The sequence below is a fragment of the Bufo bufo genome, chromosome 3, assembly GCF_905171765.1.
Source record: "Bufo bufo chromosome 3, aBufBuf1.1, whole genome shotgun sequence".
Lineage (NCBI taxonomy): Eukaryota > Metazoa > Chordata > Amphibia > Anura > Bufonidae > Bufo > Bufo bufo.
The window spans coordinates 200156903-200177297 of record NC_053391.1 but is presented as its reverse complement, the minus strand read 5'-3'; the positions used below and the strand labels follow the sequence as shown (position 1 = coordinate 200177297).

General features: G+C 39.7%; 1 protein-coding gene across 1 annotated transcript in view; it reads right to left on the bottom strand.

The window, feature by feature from the left end:
- Positions 1-20395, bottom strand: part of WNT2B (Wnt family member 2B) — a 64644-nt gene that overhangs the window by 11756 nt on the left and 32493 nt on the right. Inside the window, exons 2-4 of the mRNA XM_040423876.1 lie at positions 14453-14673; positions 2864-3141; positions 735-999 (exon numbers count right to left, since the gene is read on the bottom strand). Of these exons, the coding sequence (XP_040279810.1) occupies positions 735-999; positions 2864-3141; positions 14453-14673 (764 nt within the window). The remainder of the gene's footprint in view (positions 1-734; positions 1000-2863; positions 3142-14452; positions 14674-20395) is intronic.

Sequence of the window (20395 nt, the reverse complement as noted above, 5' to 3'; positions counted from 1 at the left end):
GGTATTTAGATTAACTTGGATTGTTTCTTGACCATGTTTATCTATTGGCCTTGACCTCTACTACTCATCTATCTATTGGTTCTGGCATCACTCACTGGAAATGATTATTTGCTAGCAGTAACCTGTTTTTGGAGACTACAAAGGAGATGTGAATTAGTGTTTACCTTTGGGAAAGTTTATACCTCCATGAGGGGTGCTTTACAATGAAGAAAGACAGACTGTAAGCATAGTCTATCACGAGCTACCGTAAGTATTACCACAACATGTTTCCGGTTGTAAAAGATGTTTGGTAACAACAAAAGGTATGAACAAAGATTAATCCTCATTTTTAAAAAGGTCCATTTTCATATTTTAGCAACTCATCACAAAAAAAACCATGCCCACCTAAATACATAATTTTGTGCTGTAATAACTTGTGAAGTACTCTCTCAACCATCAAAGAAAGATTGTTCGTGGCAGGTAACTTGTTTAAAGAGAACTAATTTAACATATTTACAAAATGATAATGTGAAGTTTCATTGGATGATAGAGATCTGATATATCAAAACATCTTTCCCCCGATGACTTTTAACCAAGAGGAAGCATCTGATTACATCATGTTTTGGCTGCCAGAAGATCAAACAAAGTGATGATTTTTGCAAGAGTTCTTCTGACTGGAACTGCAGGAAGCCTAAGGGCATTTACAGCACTTTAGCTAAATGTTTCTCTACCAAGATAAGACAAATGAATCTTACCTGCAGACTTGTCCATCAAACAATAATCAGGAGAATTCTCAAAGTATACAAGGTCCTTTTTGGTAGGTTTTCTAAAGTTCTGATTTGCCACAGTGAAGCTAGTCCCATCTTGATTCATAGTAACCTGGATTGCTCCATTGTATTTCCTTCTAAGATAGTCCCCTGTTTTTCGAAAATCTGACATGGCCTTCCAACAAGTCCTTAATGTACATGATCCACTGACCCCATGACACTTACATTCAAGCTTCATGAAACGTTTTACTGCCTGTTAGACAGAAGACTGGAATTAGATTGGAACATCACGTAAACATAAAGGTCTATAAGCACTTACTATACACATAAGCTTTTACAATAACTATGTTACTATGATTCATGGTACCTAGTGTGCTGTATTGCTGTGCTTATTTTTGTAAGCTCTCTTAGAAATATGGATCTTTTTACTGAGGGGCATATTATTGAACAAACACCTAAGAGCTCCAAATGTGGTGATGCTTCCGACCATGTCGTAAACTGCTCAATCTGAGCTTCTTAATAGTTGTCCACCTGTAATATATGACCTTATTACCATAATATGCTTCTTTTCTGTCCAAAAGTAGTTTGTGACATAAGGGTTGACAAAGCAATAAAACTTCTCAAAACAGAGAAGAATCTAAAATATCCAATTTACAGATGATGCTACATTATGGGTCTAGAAAATCTGGCAGATTAATGTTTCCTCTCCTCTTCAGATGTCATCTTATGAGTCCCTTTGAAACCATAACTATTTATTCTCTTTGTCCTAGAACAGTGGTTCTCAACCTTTCTAAAGCCATGACCCCTTAATACAGTTCCTCATGTTGTGGTGACCCCCAACCATTAAATTTTTTTCCTTGCTACGTCATAACTAATTTTGCTACTGTTATGATGACCCACCAAAAACACGCACAGACACCAATACACCAAATGTTAATTCAAATACACAAGTATTCATTCATAACCACAGAACTTTAGCATAAATACAAAATATTTGTAAACCAAATAAATAACTTTAAAATAAATAATAAACAACAAATACCCCCTAAAAAATAAATCAGTGGTGCGCACAGTACCCCTCAAATAAATAACTCAGTGGTGCTCACAGTACCCCCCCCCCCCCCCCCAAAAAATAAAAAAATTAATCAGTGGTGCTCAGGGTACCCCTCAAATAAATAAATCAGTGGTGCTTCAAGTCCCCCCCAAAAAAATAAATCAGAAGTGCTCAGGGTCCCCCAAATAAATAAATCAGAAGTGCTCAGGGTCCCCCAAATAAATAAATCAGCGGTGCTCAGGTTTCCCCCAAATAAATAAATCAGCGGTGCTTCAGGTCCCCCCCCCCCCAAATAAATAAATCAATGATGCTCAGGATCCCCCAAATAAATAAATCAGAAGTGCTCAGGGTCCCCCAAATAAATAAATCAGCGGTGCTTCATGTCCCCCCAAATAAATTAAGCCTTGCTCAGCCAAATAATTAAAATAAAATTAGCCAGGCTCAGCCAGGCTCAATTAAATCATTGGTGGCAGTGGTGCTCAGCGGCGGTGTCATTAACGAAAAAACTCGGACCTCAGCAGACAGGCGGCCCGACTTACCCGTCCAGACGTCAGGCTCCTTCAAGCACAGGCAGTGATAGGACATCACTTCCTGTGCACGAGGATAAGGGGCCACTGCCGTTGTGCGGGCGACCCACAATAGGAAGCCTCAGGCGACCCCCCGAAAAGGGCCGATCGACCCCCAAAGGGGTCGCGACCCCTAGGTTGAGAACCGCTGTCCTAGAAGATCATAAATTACCCAGCATGGAAATGTATTTACTGCACCAAATACTGTATGTCTGTCTCAACCTCCAGTGGGCTCTTTCCAAATAGTATTAATAGCTGAAAAACTTTAGACGTTATGCCCAGATCTGGGGACATCTGGAAAAAGGAGGGGGGGGGGGGGAAGTCCTTTACTGTCTTTCCATTTTTTGACAACTTTGAGAAATTAGCTTGAGGGACTTTTTGGTTTTATACTTATGCAAGGTATTTGATGATATGATCATAGTTGTACCTTATGCTCTCCGTAAAGCATTCATTTCATAATTGTCATGTACACCTTTCTAAGTCTCAGAGCAACTCACCATTCTACCACAGCGATTATTGTGCAAGTTCATCAGTGCCCGGGCATCCCTAACTTTTCTTTCCTTGGCATCCACAAAATCCTTAGCAAATTCAATTCCAAAGTCAATGTTGTCACTGCAGCCTCCCCAGTCGAACTCCCCTCTTTCATCCTTGAAGCGCCCTCTCTTTTTTGGGTCACAGCTGCATGATTTTAGTTCTCCTTGACTGCAAGCACGGGTAATTGCATACACCACGCCAGCATAAGAAATTGCATAGACAAAAGCTGCTTCTCGGCTACCTATTTGAAAAAAAAAACAAAAAACAAAAAAACACAAGTTACTTTTAGGTACATATTATATGGGTCAGTAAAATACCCCAAATTATACAGAAAAATAGATGTTGCATTTTTCAAAGAATGTATTATTAAAAACAATGTACAGTGAAACCTCACCGAAAGACCACCTCTTTGAGAAGACTAATGTCCATCTAGACCTGATTTTTCTGTGACTGATTTCCAATCTCCTTATGTCCTCTGCATACTGGTTGTGTTCTTTGGGAGGATCACCACTTTAAATGACTATTTTTCGTTGGTGGTCATCTGAAAGAGGTTTCACTGGACTTGCATTTGTTGAATAAACATAACCAACAAACCGATATACATTGTGTGTTATGGTAAAGATCACAAGAATGGACTGGCCTGGAACAATGAAAAACTGAGGAGTCAGTAAGTAGGTCATACACTTTAGATAGCTGTTCATCCAAATATATTTCCTTTTGACTTCCCTCATGAACATAAGATTTACTGTAAAATAGTCATTTATATAGCACTTACATACTCCATTACACTGGACAGAGATTGTGAGTAGTAAGGGCAACAGCACACAGACTTCGATTAAGGGAAATGTGTCACCAAAAATGTTATCTGCCAGTTAAAAACAGATAGTAACACAGCTCCATTTTTTCTAATCTGTTTTTATTTTATGATTGTAGATTTTTTTTTATTTCACTTCCTGAACATAATTATGGGGGCTGCCATCTTGCCTGAACTGTTTATTTACACAGCATAAAAAAATTGCATTACAGCAGCCGCATGGGCCGTGGACACAATGGTCAAGAGTGGACCTCATTGACTTATATGGAGAGTATTTTAGGCCTGCTCTGTGACCTGTGCAGGGGTCATTGTACAAGAAAAGAATACATAAGCTTTGACAATCACTTACTGTAAATGGAGGATCCGGTCATTTTCTGATGACACATTCCCTTTAACAAGAAAAATTCTCCTGGTTTAATCACCACTTGTGCACACATGATGTTTTTTGGCTCAATAGTCTTGAGAAACGCTCAGTGTTCAGCCGAAATGTTGCGTGTATATATAGGGTGAGTAAAACAGGAGGATTTTTCTTGTCAACTGAAGTCTTTGTGCTGTTGCTTCTACTACTTTATCAGATTTTTATACTGCGAGGGATCTATCCTTGTTGGTAACATTTAGTACAGCCATTTAATAAAGTATTGGGAGTGCTGCATTATTGTGAATTTGGTTATACAGAGATTGTCATCACTTACATCAGTCCTTGTCCCCATTAGGGTTCACAATCTAAATACCAAATTAAAGGAATTGTGCAGTGGTTTTCTATTGATTGTCTACCTCAAGATAGGTCATCAATGTCAAATCGGTAGGGGGCATGACTCTCGGCACCAATGCTGATCAGTTATTAGAAGAGGAATGGTACAAGCACTTGTAATTACACTATGCCACCATTGCAAACGAGACACCACCACTGCAAGCGAGAAACATACTGCAAATTTTAAAGAGAAATCAGCGCTTGAACGAGTACCGATCTTCAGCTGATCATCGGTGGTGCTGGAAGTTGGATATATAGCCTATCCTGGCTATATATCATGAATATAAACCCACTACACAACCTCTTTAGCCTATCTGTATGTTTTTGGAATGCTGTAAGAAACCCACGCAAATACAGGGAGAATATACAAACTCAATGCAGAAGTTGCCCTTGGTTGGAGTCAAAACCAGGACCCCAGTTCTGTAAAGCAACAATACTAACCACAAAGCCAACTTGATTTACTGAAAAACTAACCTCTTGACCATGCAGCAGATGCTGTGTCAGTGACATTGTCTGTCAGGGATAGTGACCATAATCTTTGAGATAACTACCTCATAAATGACTATTTTAATGCCATTTTGGGTGGATGTTTTTGCTGTTTATCATGCTACCTATGGCCATCTTAAGACAATGGTGAAAAAAACAAATTGAATAGAAAGACTCTTACACATGGCAGAGCTATATGCACAGAGGCTCCATTAACTTCATGTGACTCTTTATATGCAGCCATATCATGCAGTTCACTTGGCTATATTACTGATACATTTTCCTCTTGAAACCTACACCATCCAATGGAACCTGGCAAACATTTTTCCACATGAATTTAGAGTCATCCATAGTGCCGCACGAGAAGTAGTACCTCATTCTAGAGACCTAATGTGTGCACTCATCAACTTCTGTATAGACACTGATTATCATCTAATTACATGACAGATAGCATTATGTACGTAATATTAAAAATGATACTGTACTTATATTTAGGTATGGGATCATACTGAATATTGCTATACTTTGGGATTTAATAACATGCAGCTGTTATGAAAGCTCTGTCTCCTGCCTCAGAGATTTACCAACTGGCTGCCTCTTATCTCTTACCGAAGAACATATTCAGGAATCACAGATCTCAAATGTACCATAAATCCACCAAAAAAATCTGCGGGAAAAATTCCAGGGCTCTTCTGGACATGGTGTCTGGTATTTGATGGCTTTTTAAATTACAGAGCATTTAAAGAGTTGTGAAAAAAAACTATAAACGAGAAACATGAGGGCGTCAAAACTACCTGTCAAGATTAGGTACAGCACTGAAGAAACAATGTGGTAAGACTATTTTAATTAGGATTCTGCAAGTAGACTCCTTTGGAGATCACGCAACAACATGTTTTTAGTCAGCAGAATATAATTTACTAGCGTACAAACCTCAGGGGGGTTTGTTGGTATGTTGCTGTAATTTTGATTCATGGTTTCCAGCTACTTAACCTTTCATATTTTCATTAAAACCATAAAGACCCCTTCAGATTGGTTAGAAAACTGAATGGTACTGATGAAAGTCATAGTATGCTGAATCATTGAGTTATTTATGCATATTATGATGAAGCTGTGCAGTAACAATACAAAAGGGTGTTGGTTTTCCAATCCTGTGTGTAACATACTGTACTTCATTGGTCATCTGCCATTTTTTTCTTCCTGGCCGTGCTGATGAGATTGTTGGGTGGTAAATGCTAAGATGTTGCCGATGTCCATCCAGTCAGATGGCTCAGTTGATTCGTCAATCAAGGAGTCTGGCTGATTGGCAAATCACGAGGTTTGGTCACTGAACCAATAATTGTCACGATCAGTGTGGGGGGAAACTCCACACTGAACACAGGAGGGAAGGGGAATAGTAACTGGGCCTTGAAACTAGGGAAGAAACAGGTCACCTCCTAGACAACCCTAATCCGAGCCCTAACTATCTATCAATATGAATAGACCTTTAAGGTAGGAATATTCTTATGCAGGATACCTAGGCCTTTATATACCTATAAGGCCCTGGAAAAGGTTAGGACCAGAGACAACTCATTCCTCCCCAGATGGACAAATGGAAGTCTCTGTCTCAGGCCCAGATACAAACAACAAGGAATATAACAAACACAAACAAATGTGACACTTAACTTCTGTAGAGACAGATGAGCAGGAACACCAGAGACAAACTCACACCAGCTCATCCAAACCCAAATGACGCTATCTACTGCATAGTCAGAAGGGTGGGATCAGACTATAAAGGATAGAAGTGATGACCACTGAGCAACAGCTGAGAAAAGGGAAGTGGTCATTAACCCTATTAACACTGAATCAAGAGAAATCAAGGAGGCTGTGAGAGTCCTCCACACTCAGCCAATTTCCTTGATTTCCTGACATCAGTCACCTGAGGAACCGTGACAATCATAGAGCTTATATGCTGTATCGACCTAACCAGCTCGGTCCCAGTCCACAAGTTTGGATATAGATTTGGCTGTGACTTTTTTCTTGCTGTCCTCCGTAACTGATCTTTGGCTTTGTTAAGTATTTACTCTCCACCTGTTTGTGCCACCAGTCATGGCTGGATTTTCCACTAGGCACCTGAGTGTGGGTTCCTAGGGTATCATGAATTATGGTCAGCAGTATACTGTGTTTTTTTATATTATTTTTCATATTTTGCAGATTGCATACATGTACTGTATGGGTAGCATGGTGGGTCAGTGGTTAGCATTGGTGCATTGCAGCACTGGGGTCCTGGGTTCGAATCTGACCAATGACAACATCTGCATGGAGTTTGTACATTCTCCCCATGTTTGCGTGGGTTTCCTCTGGGTACTCCGGTTTCCTCCCACACTGTTAGGGAACTTAGATTGTTAGCCCCTCTGGGGAAAGCTTGATGCTAATATCTGTTAAGTGCTGCGGAATATAGCAGTGCTATATAAGTGAGTATAATAAATAAATATCTAAATATGACTGTTTGTATGTAGTGATCACACGTGAGTGGGTGTATGTAGTAAGTGTGTGTAGTGAATGTGCATATGTGTACAGTCGTGGCCAAAAGTTTTGAGAATTACATAAATATTGGAAATTGGAAAAGTTGCTGCTTAAGTTTTTATAACAGCAATTTGCATATACTCCAGAATGTTATGAAGAGTGATCAGATGAATTGCATAATCCTTCTTTGCCATGATAATTAACTAAATCCCAAAAAAACCTTTCCACTGCATTTCATTGCTGTCATTAAAGGACCTGCTGAGATCATTTCAGTAATCGTCTTGTTAACTCAGGTGAGAATGTTGACGAGCACAAGGCTGGAGATCATTATGTCAGGCTGATTGGGTTAAAATGGCAGACTTGACATGGTAAAAGGAGGGTGATGCTTGAAATCATTGTTCTTCCATTGTTAACCATGGTGACCTGCAAAGAAATGCGTGCAGACATCATTGCGTTGCATAATAATGGCTTCACAGGCAAGGATATTGTGGCTACTAAGATTGCACCTCAATCAACAATTTATAGGATCATCAAGAACTTCAAGGAAAGAGGTTCAATTCTTGTTAAGAAGGCTTCAGGGCGTTCAAGAAAGTCCAGCAAGCGCCAGGATCGTCTCCTAAAGAGGATTCAGCTGCGGGATCGGAGTGCCACTAGTGCAGAGCTTGCTGAGGAATGGCAGCAGGCAGGTGTGAGCGCATCTGCACGCACGGTGAGGCGAAGACTTTTGGAAGATGGCCTGGTGTCAAGAAGGGCAGCAAAAAAGCCACTTCTCTCCAAAAAAAACATCAGGGACAATTTGATCTTCTGCAGAAAGTATGGTGAATGGACTGCTGAGGACTGGGGCAAAGTCATATTCTCCGATGAAGCCTCTTTCCGATTGTTTGGGGCATCTGGAAAAAGGCTTGTCCGGAGAAGAAAAGGTGAGCGCTACCATCAGTCCTGTGTCATGCCAACAGTAAAGCATCCTGAGACCATTCATGTGTGGGGTTGCTTCTCATCCAAGGGAGTGGGCTCACTCACAATTTTGACCAAAAACACAGCCATGAATAAAGAATGGTACCAAAACACCCTCCAACAGCAACTTCTTCCAACAATCCAACAACAGTTTGGTGAAGAACAATGCATTTTCCAGCACGATGGAGCACCGTGCCATAAGGCAAAAGTGATAACTAAGTGGCTCGGGGACCAAAACGTTGACATTTTGGGTCCATGGCCGGGAAACTCCCCAGATATTAATCCCATTGAGAACTTGTGGTCAATCCTCAAGAGGCGGGTGGACAAACAAAAACCCACTAATTCTGACAAACTCCAAGAAGTGATTATGAAAGAATGGGTTGCTATCAGTCAGGAATTGGCCCAGAAGTTGATTGAGAGCATGCCCAGTCGAATTGCAGAGGTCCTGAAAAAGAAGGGCCAACACTGCAAATACTGACTCTTTGCATAAATGTCATGTAATTGTCAATAAAAGCCTTTGAAACGTGTGAAGTGAAGTGTGTGTAATTATATTTCACTACATTACAGAAACAACAGAAACAAAGATCTAAAAGCAGTTTAGCAGCAAACTTTGTAAAAACTAATATTTGTGTCATTCTCAAAACTTTTGGCCACGACTGTACATCTCATTATCATAAAAAATGGTCTGCTATAGCACAGCCTACTACTAAAAAACAATGTGGAACTGCTCTCCTTTTTGTTTAAAGTAAATTATATCATATAAAGTATATGATATTTCAATTGAGCGTAGTCCAACTGTATGCTTGTTGGACTATGTGTCTGTGCGGGCATTGATGGAACTGCTTAAGGTGGCAGTAGCTCGGTCTCTTTATGAACAACAGAAAAAATTGCGTTTCATTGTAGAGACACTTATCAACCATCTTTAATAGAATGTATATATAAAGTGAACTTGCTATGGCATATGGAGATCTATGTAACACTAAGAGAAGGTCTGAAAAGAAATATGAAAGCATGTGGGGCCTGTGGCCAGATATGCCTGACATTGCTGCTTTGGCTGTCACCTTTGTTTGGTTCATGGCTAGGTATGTGACTAAATTTCAACTGTGATACGCACTTATAGTATGATGTATGGGTCAGACCAGGAGACAATCATATCAAACGTTGTTTATTGACTCTATTTTGGCAACAACAATCGCTTTGTCACTGCTATACATTCTGTAATACATTGTCAATGAACTTGTACTAATGAACTATGCATTGTACAAGGGTTTGACACTGTAAGGGGGTATTTTACCCAATATTATGCGTGAAGAAGTTTTAAATCTTCAATAAAAATAAAATAAAAAGAATTTACTTTGCATACTTTACCAACGCTTTTCTGGGATATAGAATGGCTGATTTTGTTTAAACACTGTTTAGCAAAACTTTAAGAAAATGTGAGTGGAAGACCATGACCCTGTTTACCTATACAAAATTTGGGTTGAGAAAAGTTGCTGCTAATTAAATGGAGGCAGATTTAAAGGGTTATCCAACAGTCAACATTTGGTGTTGGTTAACCCTTTCATTTTAGTAACTAGGGTAGAATGAGATGTTCATAAGGCTCTTCCTCCTGTTGGCAACTACAGTAAGGACCCCCAGAAGCAGAGACTAGATGCTTCACTAGGCTATAAAGGATGAAAAATATTTGGTTCCTTAGATTACTAACCAGAGTAGCCAGGAAGCTGTGTGATTGCGGTGAGCAATACTGTTAAACATTGTATGTGCCAACCATTTGCATGCATAAAAGTAAGTGGACACCATAGCAATGTTTAAATTGGCCCCTGGTGCTGGGTTATGCTGTCCAGGACAAGTACATGTTTGTTTTTCCCACCATGGCATCTCCATGACCCTTGGGTCAATTTCCTACCCTCTTGTTTGTTAAAAATACATTTCCTCTCGGTAGTGGCCCCTGAAATGTTTACCCAATAGTACAGATGACAGGATCATCATTTTTCTTTCTCTTTCTCCAAGGGCACCATAGCAGCTATCTTGTCCATCATGGTTATGTACAGATGCAGCCAAGCTAAACTTGATGGTTAATCTCGGCTACATTGGTATATAAATCTGAATCCTTGAAGCAGGAAATACTTTGTAATCCACATATAATCACAATAGATTAGTGCAGCTCATGGATAGCTCAAAAATCCAAGAAGAGAAAAGACCTGTCTCGTTCTAGAATCTGCAATCCAGTATTTAAGAACAAACAGTATCACTATAGCCACTGGAAATCACACAAGGTCCTTGCCTCTAAACGCCATATAATAGGACAGGAGACACTGTCCTCCAATAGTGTTATATCACAATAAAACATTTATTATACTTACAAACTTAGCAGTTAAAAAGGCATATCATGAAAGAGATCTCTAGAATCCTGTGGGATATGGGGAGTCCAACTGACACAGGAGAAATATATTCATAATAGTTTTTACCTGTCTATTACAAAGCTTAATAATATATTGCTGATCTCCTGTATATGTACATGACTGCTGCAGCCAATTGCTGGCCTTGGCAGAGATGCAAGCATGGCACAATACCACTTAGCCCAATGACTGGCTGCAGTGGGTATTTGCATGTATGGCTGCAGGGAAGTAAACATAGACTGGTGGGAACCACTCGAGTAGTGGAGAGTGGAGAGGGATCGAACAGGCGAGCAGACTGGCCAGACTGGCCATGCCTAGGGGGCCACCCAACCCCTCCTCAAGACTGCTGGCCAGGTACATAATGATCCAGTGCTCTCAGCATTAATTAGCGCAAGGAGGATCAGGGACTGGCAGCTGCAGGTGCTTTCTTGCATGCAACCGTATAACCTTCCTCAGAACAGAGATCCAATGGAATACTGAGGCCGGGCCATCAATATTTTATGCTCCCTTATTGTATTAGGGGCTGGGGCAGTATCTTGTACTGCACTACGGTACTAATGGCCCCGTCTACTTCTATTGTCCCTGATTACTTATGTTATCCCTGCCAATTTGGACCTGGGCCACTGTAAATACCCAGTCTGCCCCTGCAGGCGAATGCAGTATTTTTTAATTAACTTTTGTGCTGTTAAACACATTTTTTTATAAGCCTAGACAAGCCCAATTCTGAAGTACAATAAATCGAAAATGCTGGCTTCGACCCTTACACCATTCTGAGACTTTATCCAAATATTTACATATCCTATTACTGTTTAGGTATGTCACTTGTACTACTTTTGGAGCTGCAGTTAGCAGAGATGACCTTTTGTCTCATTTTTGTAACAAGTGAACACAAAACAGTAGCAAATGGTGGATCATAAAGAGACAGGCCACAACAGGCAGCCGTGTTTACAGGTAACATACCCATCTTCCTTAACAGTCCTGCTCATTCTCAACAACTAATTCAGATCCCAGATTGAATTTTGTTCGAAAGTAGCAACTAATAAAATATTTCTGGATTTGGTAAATGGTAGATGGCATTGTACTGGGCAGTGTGGAAAACAAAAGAGTATTTGAAATGAACCATAGCCAAAATAGGATGTTTAAAAATATTCAGCATTGATAAAAATCTGGTAATTGTGGGATTTAGATTTTTTTTTACCAGAAATGCAACAATTCAGATATTTTTTTTATCTGAGAATAGGACATGATCAATGGTGCAGTCCTCAACATACTGTAATATAAGCAATGACTTTAATAATGCCGATACTATATAACTATAAAATGCAGCGGAAATTTAGTATACCACAACAGCCTTCAGGATCAGCTCTCCATTCTGGCTGATATAGGAGATTACTGGCGGTTGGGGTTCTCTCTTTGACACCCATATACCCTATTAGAGCATATGGACAACTTCACTTCTACATCATCTATGTAAACATATGTTACTTATGTTAGATATTATTTATACAGATTACCATGCAGCATGATTAGGTGTCATGAAATACTCTTTGGTAATGAATAACCCCATTCACTATGGCAGACCAGGTAAGTAAGATATTGAGGTCTAAGATATGTACTGCCTTTATGAATCTAAGAAATTCCCTGGGGGAAAAAAGGAGCAATACCATTCAATTACTTATTGATCTCTTGAAATTCAAACAGGAAACCTATATAAAAGGTACATCTGTTACTTTAATCACTAATGGATCCACTTGTCCGCCAATAGGCAACTTAGAACTTTAAAGATTCTCCTGAACTAAGCCTGTGTGTTCTAAGTAGATTGCTTTGGTATCATTCTGTATAATACTTGAGCAATGAGGTCAGCGCAAACTGTAAACTGACATATCATCCCATTCAATGGGTGTGCCTGTGGACAGCGATGATTTACACACTCCTCCACCAAAGAATGTGTTAATGAACATACATGCAGCTCAACCATGTCCAAATAGGTTTCTGCTTTGCATCACATTTTGTTTGCAGAAGGTGCCGCTGTTTCTTTAAGAAGTCTGCCGGGCACTGGATAGCGCTATGTTTGAGCATACTGGAATTTCTCATGGTTTTGAAAAGCGAAATGCAAAAGTCAACTTGAAAAGTTTGTTTTATGGACATTATATGCTAATCTTTCTAATAGGAGACACAAGATTATAAGGGGCGTCTTTAATTAGCTCAATAAAGTGCATTTCCATCTTATTAATTACATTTTCTTGTAGATCCAAGGTGCACCAATTGAAAAACGGCACAACATGGTAACAAGACATCGCACTACCTGAGTGCAGGAATGCCCTTCTTTTTAGATGTTCACCCAGGTAGATACGAAAGGCCTGGTATTACTGTGAAAGTATCATGTGCAAGACTGGCAGAGAGAGGATATGGAGGAAAAATTCTTCCATATTTCTATGCAAGCTGGGGGACCAAATGCAGCTCTCTATAGCCGGTAAAATGACTGACTATGGTTGTACCACCCTGTTCCAGAAGAGCAGCTCTGGAGCACAAACTGCTACTGAAATATTATGAAGAAATGATACATATGTAAAGCATAGGGTGTATTTAGAGATTTGTTGCAGACATATCTGCCGCTGTCTGATTTATCTGAATGGGTACTACAGAAATCTAACCAGATTAATGAAACTGGTACACTCACAGAAATTTCTGCCACAAATCTGCCATTTGTGTATATACTGTTTATATCTTAAAGTTGGCCATACACATGAAATTAAAGTTGAATGGCCAATTTCAGTCATGTCGGCTGACCGTTTGAGGAAAAAAAAAAAAAAAAACGCTAGATGACGGCAGACTTTTGTAACTGCCCAGGTGGGATAATTTCGGCTTTTGCTTTATCATCCAGTTTTGTCTGACACATTGCTTGTGGGACATTTCAAACGGATGATCCCATGGACAACTGATAGGCCACAAGGCATTCAATCATTGTCTTATGTGTATGGCAGGCTTTAGTTTGTGCTTGTTTGTATTTAATCTCATTTTAGATTATTCAAACAAAATCCATTGTAAAAATCCTATTAGACCGAGCAATTTTTGGGCCAATTATTGGGAACAAGCATTCATAGGAATGCTTGTTCCCAATAATTGGCCCATATAAAGGTGCGGCTGATTAGCCGATGAATGACCAAATGCTTGTTTGTCGGCTGATTTACAACTTTCAAGAGTAGCACATCTCCTTGTGTAATCAGGGATGTGCTGCCCACACTCTATAGAACAGAAGGACGGAAGAACAACTGCTGTAGCCATCATTTCTCCCCCATTCAGTTGGCATTGGCCAGTGTAATAAGCCAATGGGCATGTTAATCATCCATTGGTGCTCGTCATGCTTTATTCCCACATCAGTGATTTGCATCAGTTATTGTTATTTAAAACCAGGTATATATATATTCAACTGTTCAGGTGTCAAAAACATTCGAAAATGCCATAAAAACTATCCGTGAATCAAGCCTATGTATACAGTTTATGTTATGTATGTGTCTACTGTGTGACATAATAATCCACAATACCAATCTTACAAATATCCGTACAAGAAAATGTATGTAGCATCATCAATACGTATTATATTCCTGCATTGTTTGTAGATTTAGTTTTAGGCATGACAACATACTTCTTAGCATGACTCTGCCAAAGACTGTGTGATCTCTGTCCAGGGTGCTGCAGTTCCAGCGATGGTGCCTGAACTGATGCTGGCACTCTCTGATCCACTCCTTAGCTCCCTCACCAATGGCTTGCATAATTTCCGGATGCTTCTGACAAAGTTGCCTCTGCTTGTTGACAAGCCCTGGGATATGATCACATATGACTCTTGCTCCTAGTGCACCAATGTACCTACAAGAGAAGAAAATGATAACTATAAACATTGCATTCTGAACAACTGTAATAAACCTACACTGATAGTTTAGTTCAAATCTGTCTTGAGAAATTCTTATACTCCGTAAGCACAATTCAAGCAAGAAGCGTTATTTATAATAAAGTTCTAAATGTTAGGTTTTGAAATCAGAATTTATTACATATCCGCTGCTTTTCCATGAGTTCACTTTTTCCATTGTTTTCAACTGATTATATTTAAAAGGAATTTCTGACTTTAAAAATGTTGCTAATATACGCTCTGACATTTCCTGTCACATTAATGTGCAGTACTCCGGAGTAGGGGGTATCTGCAAATGGTCTGTTATGTAATTAGTTTTATTGTTACGTATTGTGTGCCCAGTATAGCCATATATGGATGGCATAGCCAGGTTAACAATCCCGGCTCAGCCCTTGTAGGAGGCTAGGTGGTGGTTGGCTCCAGCCCTAGCTTGAGGGAGTTCAGAGAGGAAGGAAGCAATGACCTATGCTCCCCCTGCTCAGGCCCAGAAAGCTTCAGAGACTAACAGATATCTGTAGGATCTACAGAAAGAGAGGAAGATAAAAGAGAACTTGGAATCTGCATGGCCAAGCATAGGAGTCATCAAGATAACCTGCTACTACAGCCATTCAGACTTAAAACACCCTTCACATCAGGACATGTCCTGGCCAGACCTGTCTTCAAAACCCTATATACCGCAGTGGACATTACAGCCAGCCATAGATTCCACTGAAAAAGACTTTAACAAGATAGATAGAGAAGGGGGGCTATAACTCCCATTCTTTCCTCAATCCATACATTGCTATCTAGGGAGAGAATTTCACTCTGTACAGTTGGAACTGTGCTATAAATGGATGTATTACAACTCCCATTCTGCGCTTAAAGAGAGATAGTTATTTTTCTACCTCTGGCCTTGTTTTCTGTCTCCTATGTCTCCTGGCCATTACACTCTACACGCCCAGCCCTGTACCCATACAATCATTCAACATCAAAGGTGCTCCAACTACCACCATCAGTATGTGCCCCGGGGAAGAAAGGGTGCTTCCTCCTTTCATTGCTCTATAGGGCAGCAGTGTGAGGAAAGCCACTGTGATTCTCTGGAATAGTCCTCTGGCACTCATTTAAAACGCCATTGTTTTTATTGTTAGCGCTTTAAAACCATCCAACAGTTACAAAAAATAAACCTGAAAATGCTGCGCGTTTCAGATGTAGCAAAACATCTTTCCTTCTGGCATCTAAGTTCACATGTGAATACTTCCTTAAAGGGGTATTCCGCTAGGTACAGGTTTTGTGGGAGTTCCAGAGATAACCGAGTACAGCGCACGGCTATCTCAGGAATTCCAATAGAAATGAATGGAGCGGCCAAGTGCATGTGCGACTGGCTGCTCCGGTTATTTTAGGGGAGCAGCAAGCGGCAAGGGTCCCCCATTCTCTTGATCGGTGGGGGTCCCAGTGGTAGGGCCCCAACGATGTGATAGTTTTCCCTATCCTGTGGATGAGAGATAACTTGTACCCCCTTTAAATATGTCTCTCCTCCAGCATCAGTCCCAGCAGGTTGGAGTTTGTGCACACAAGTGTATAATTAAGAACCATTAGTACTGGACCTGGCTTTTAATCTCAAAACCTGTTCACACAAGTAATGGTGAACCTTATGTCTATATAGAAAATATAGAAACATAGAATGTGCTGGCAGATAAGAACCATTTGGCCCATCTAGTCTACAAGAAATACTTAAATCTAATATTTATATATATACAGGTATACATAATTCTTGGGTATAGTAGAAATACATAAGATCCATACACAAGTTAAGGCCATCTGGAGTCCTTGTGTTCATCTTCCAGATCCAGTAGCCCTCTCTGTTATGAACCTTATGCTCCCCATCTGCATTCTTAACCTGTTTTTCCACTTTTTCAATATCCGTCACGCTTAGTGAATCAATATTGCCTGTGTGTACCTGTATAAAATGTTGAGATGCTGCAGAAGTATGTTCCCAGGTTTTGTATGTCCCACACATGTTCTCCTATTTGCTTACGTAATTGTTGCACAGTGCACCCTACATACAGTGATGCACATATAACACTCTATACAATGAATGCCATGTGGATGCGTGATTTATGTAAGACTTGATATAATAAGTTTGATTTGTACTGTTTGATTTAATCATGTTTTTTTTAGACATAAACCTACAGAAAGTACACCGGACACATTTTGACAATCCTTTTATGTCAAGCCAGGTGTTATTTTCTTTTTTATAAGTATCTGAGAACATGCTAGGTGCAATCATATTGCCTATGGTTTCTGAACGCTTGGCCACAAACCTGCATCTTTGGCTTACATTCTCCCTCAAATCCCTGTATTTATTTAAAATAGGTAGGTATTTCTGATGATTTGTGTGATCTTATTATAATCTGAGCTGAGTGCCAAAGCCACTACCATGCTCCTCTCTGGTTCATCTTGTGCTGCTCAGGGGTGCACCACCAATGAGGCCAGGTGAGACAGCACCAGGAAGGGGAAAGAGGGGGGCAATGAGCGCTTTCATTGTGGCAAAGTGGTTAGGTTAAGAAATTGGCATATGGGGGGGTGGGGGGGGGGGTGGGGGTTAGTCGCCATTTCAGTTTTCGCCTCAGGCAGCAGAAAGGCTAGGTGCACCCCTGGTGCTGCTACATATATCATCTATTTTAAGAGCTTTACAATTCTATAGATTCAGTATAAGATGTACGGAAAATATGGTACATGTTACAAACACTGTGTGTGTGGGATTTATTATTCCCAATCTACAATTTTGGTGAAAAAGGTCACAGATTTTGATCTTGCCAGTTTTATGATTTTACTCTGCTGTTGCCGAAAAGTGGACGTAGTTAGCTATGTTAAAAAAAGTTCACATTAACTGGATAACAAACAGAACACTTAAATGGTTCCTTCCTTTTCATCTTTTAGGTTTAAGATCTCCCACTTCTTCAGCTCCTCTTCTGCTGTCCAAGATGGCCACACCTATTCTTAGACTCACACACTGTGCATTGGTAGCCCAAGACACTTCCTGCTTCTCCAGCCCTGTTCTTGGATTGGCCAACACTGTTCATGTGAGCAGTGCTGGCCAATCCAACGGCAACAGGAAGTGTCTTGGGCTACCAAATGCACACTATGCTTCAGGCAGTATCTTGGATTTGACTGATCTGCATCGAAAAAGACGAAAAGGAGGTCATTGCGTAAGTGTTCTGTTTTTTTTCTCCGGTGATTGTGAATTTATTTTCTTGAACTGGAGGGCTGCTTTAATGAGCTGTACACCAAATTTACGGTATCAACAAAAAAGTTGCAAAAAAGGCACAAGCAGCATAAAAAAGCAGCATATCTAGACAAAAGTGTGAAGTTTATAGATGCCCTGAATTTATCAAACACCAGCGACGCTAATTAGATTTGCCACAAATTATAAATTCCCCTCAAGATAAATTCCCCCTATGTGTATTGTACAATGTGCACAATAGGAGGTCCTTATGGAGACTGGTATTTTATACACCACTCTTGAAGTAGCGTCAACCACATCTGTGATTTTGATCAATATGTGACCCAAACCCTTAATTTTGTAAGTTGTGACCTCCCTTAAAGTAGTTTGCTCTGGAGTGAGATGCGCCTAATTTATTAAGGTCTCTTAATAAATTTGGAACATCTCAGGCCCTCTGTATCGCAGAAAGCCAACTTCACCCTGGCTATGAGCCGCCAGAGATTTCAGCAATAAGTTATGACAGTTTCTGGGTACATTTTCCAGGCCAAGAGAGACCACATCTCTCCTGCTAAACCCCATGGACACTTTTCTGAAAAATGACATCTGCGATGCAAAAGGTTGCAATTTGTGTGCAAAAATGGAGTGCGCCAATATCTGTGACTTTTTAATGGTGCCAAATTGCTTTGCAGATGGAAATTGTCATGGCTGTCTTACTGGTCTACAATGTAGTTGTAGAAGACATGCCAACACTAATGAAAGTTATTCTCACATAAGTGAAAAACCGGTCCTAACAAAATAGGACTAACAAAATAGTCGGACTACAGATCATAAAATCCATGTCACTCATTAGTCCTATAAAGCCGTTACTTCATTCTGTAAATAGACGGGCCTCTTTTGGGTGCTGTTTGACACCAACACACTCCTAATTACCCAGGACAGGCGGTCTTAGGGTCTCAATCTTGTTTTCTCGTCAGGTACTTTATTTGGTAACATTGCAGCACCTGTGGTGACAACCTGTGCAGGTTCATTAAATGAGTAGCAGATCAACCTAGTAAGGGCCCTCTCTCTCTCCAGGGGCATAGGTTGCCTTTATAATAAGGACATATCACATTAAAGCACAGATACAACTGAATTAGATCTTGTTTCATAGGCACCTGACTCGAGGTTATGAAAGTATTTAGTATTACAGGAGAGAAATATTGCAATATTGCTGAAATTAGACCTTCATTTTTCAGTGGTTTACATGGTGTGTCTAATTTAGATTTTTAGTGTCTTGTTTCACAATTTACTAGGATTTTTTTTTATTAGGCATGGAAAAGACTAAATGGTTCCACCAGTGAATGAAGGAGTCTAAAGGCTGGAGCTTCAGTGAGGGATTTGCAATGATGTGCTGGGTCAACTGACACTATATAGAGGAACAAGCTAAATTGTGCATTCTAAGAGGGATGGATAGTGATAGAACTGCTAATGTATATTTATAAGAAGCCATATTAAAAAAGACAGAGAATTTTTAACTATTTACTTTCTTCTTTAAAACAATTTACAAGGGAAAAAGCTCACCTCCTCAGCTCCACACATACTAGTGAACTGAAGTCGTAGTCTATTAAATGTGTATTCAAGACCCATAATCATTATTGTTTCCGTATACTGGTTCCAGATTCACACCCAGTTAAGAGTTTTATTGTACTTTTCTCTATAAGGCTTATAGAATATTCTCTATACAAACTACTTGAGAAAAGAAAATTTATCATGTAAAGTTTAAAATAAATGCTGATTTTGATTCTTATTCTTTTTTTATTGCATTTTTGACTAATGACTAACAAACTGTAACGAAACACAGATATGAATTAATGTTTATGAGGCATAGTCCAGAAGATTTTCCTAAGAATGTATTTTGGAACCAAAGTGGGATTTTCCATATCTGTCCTCAACCCCTGGCCAGGCTTCTTAGTTATCTAGGAAGAAAGAACTGTATTCTCTGTGAGCTCCACGTGTCATGAAGATGGTAGAGCCAGAAGCTTCAGTGTTTCATACATATACAGAGTGTAGGAGTGCTGGAAAAGTTACTATTTTTTTATTTTATTTCAATTTTGTGAAGACATATACACAAATCACAACAATACTACAATATAAAAGTCCATATTACAAATTAATAAATATTATAATAACTTTTTTTCTTTATTTTTTTTTTAACCCAAATACCCACCCGCCACCCTTAGAGAGAGAGAAAGGGAGGAAAAAAACAAAACAAAAAAAACCATAAACATCCAGGCCTAGTATAACCATTTTTGGAAAGGTGCTATCCCTAGGATAAAAAAAGAAGTGCTTCAGCTCCCAGAAAGAGAGGGTGGATTAGCTGTTCCTAATTGGTTTTTATATTATTTAATAACACAATATAGTCAGATAAAAGGTAGTTTGAACGGTTTAGTGGGAAGAAAGGAATTAAATAAACTGGGTTGGAGAGGGGAATAGAATCACTT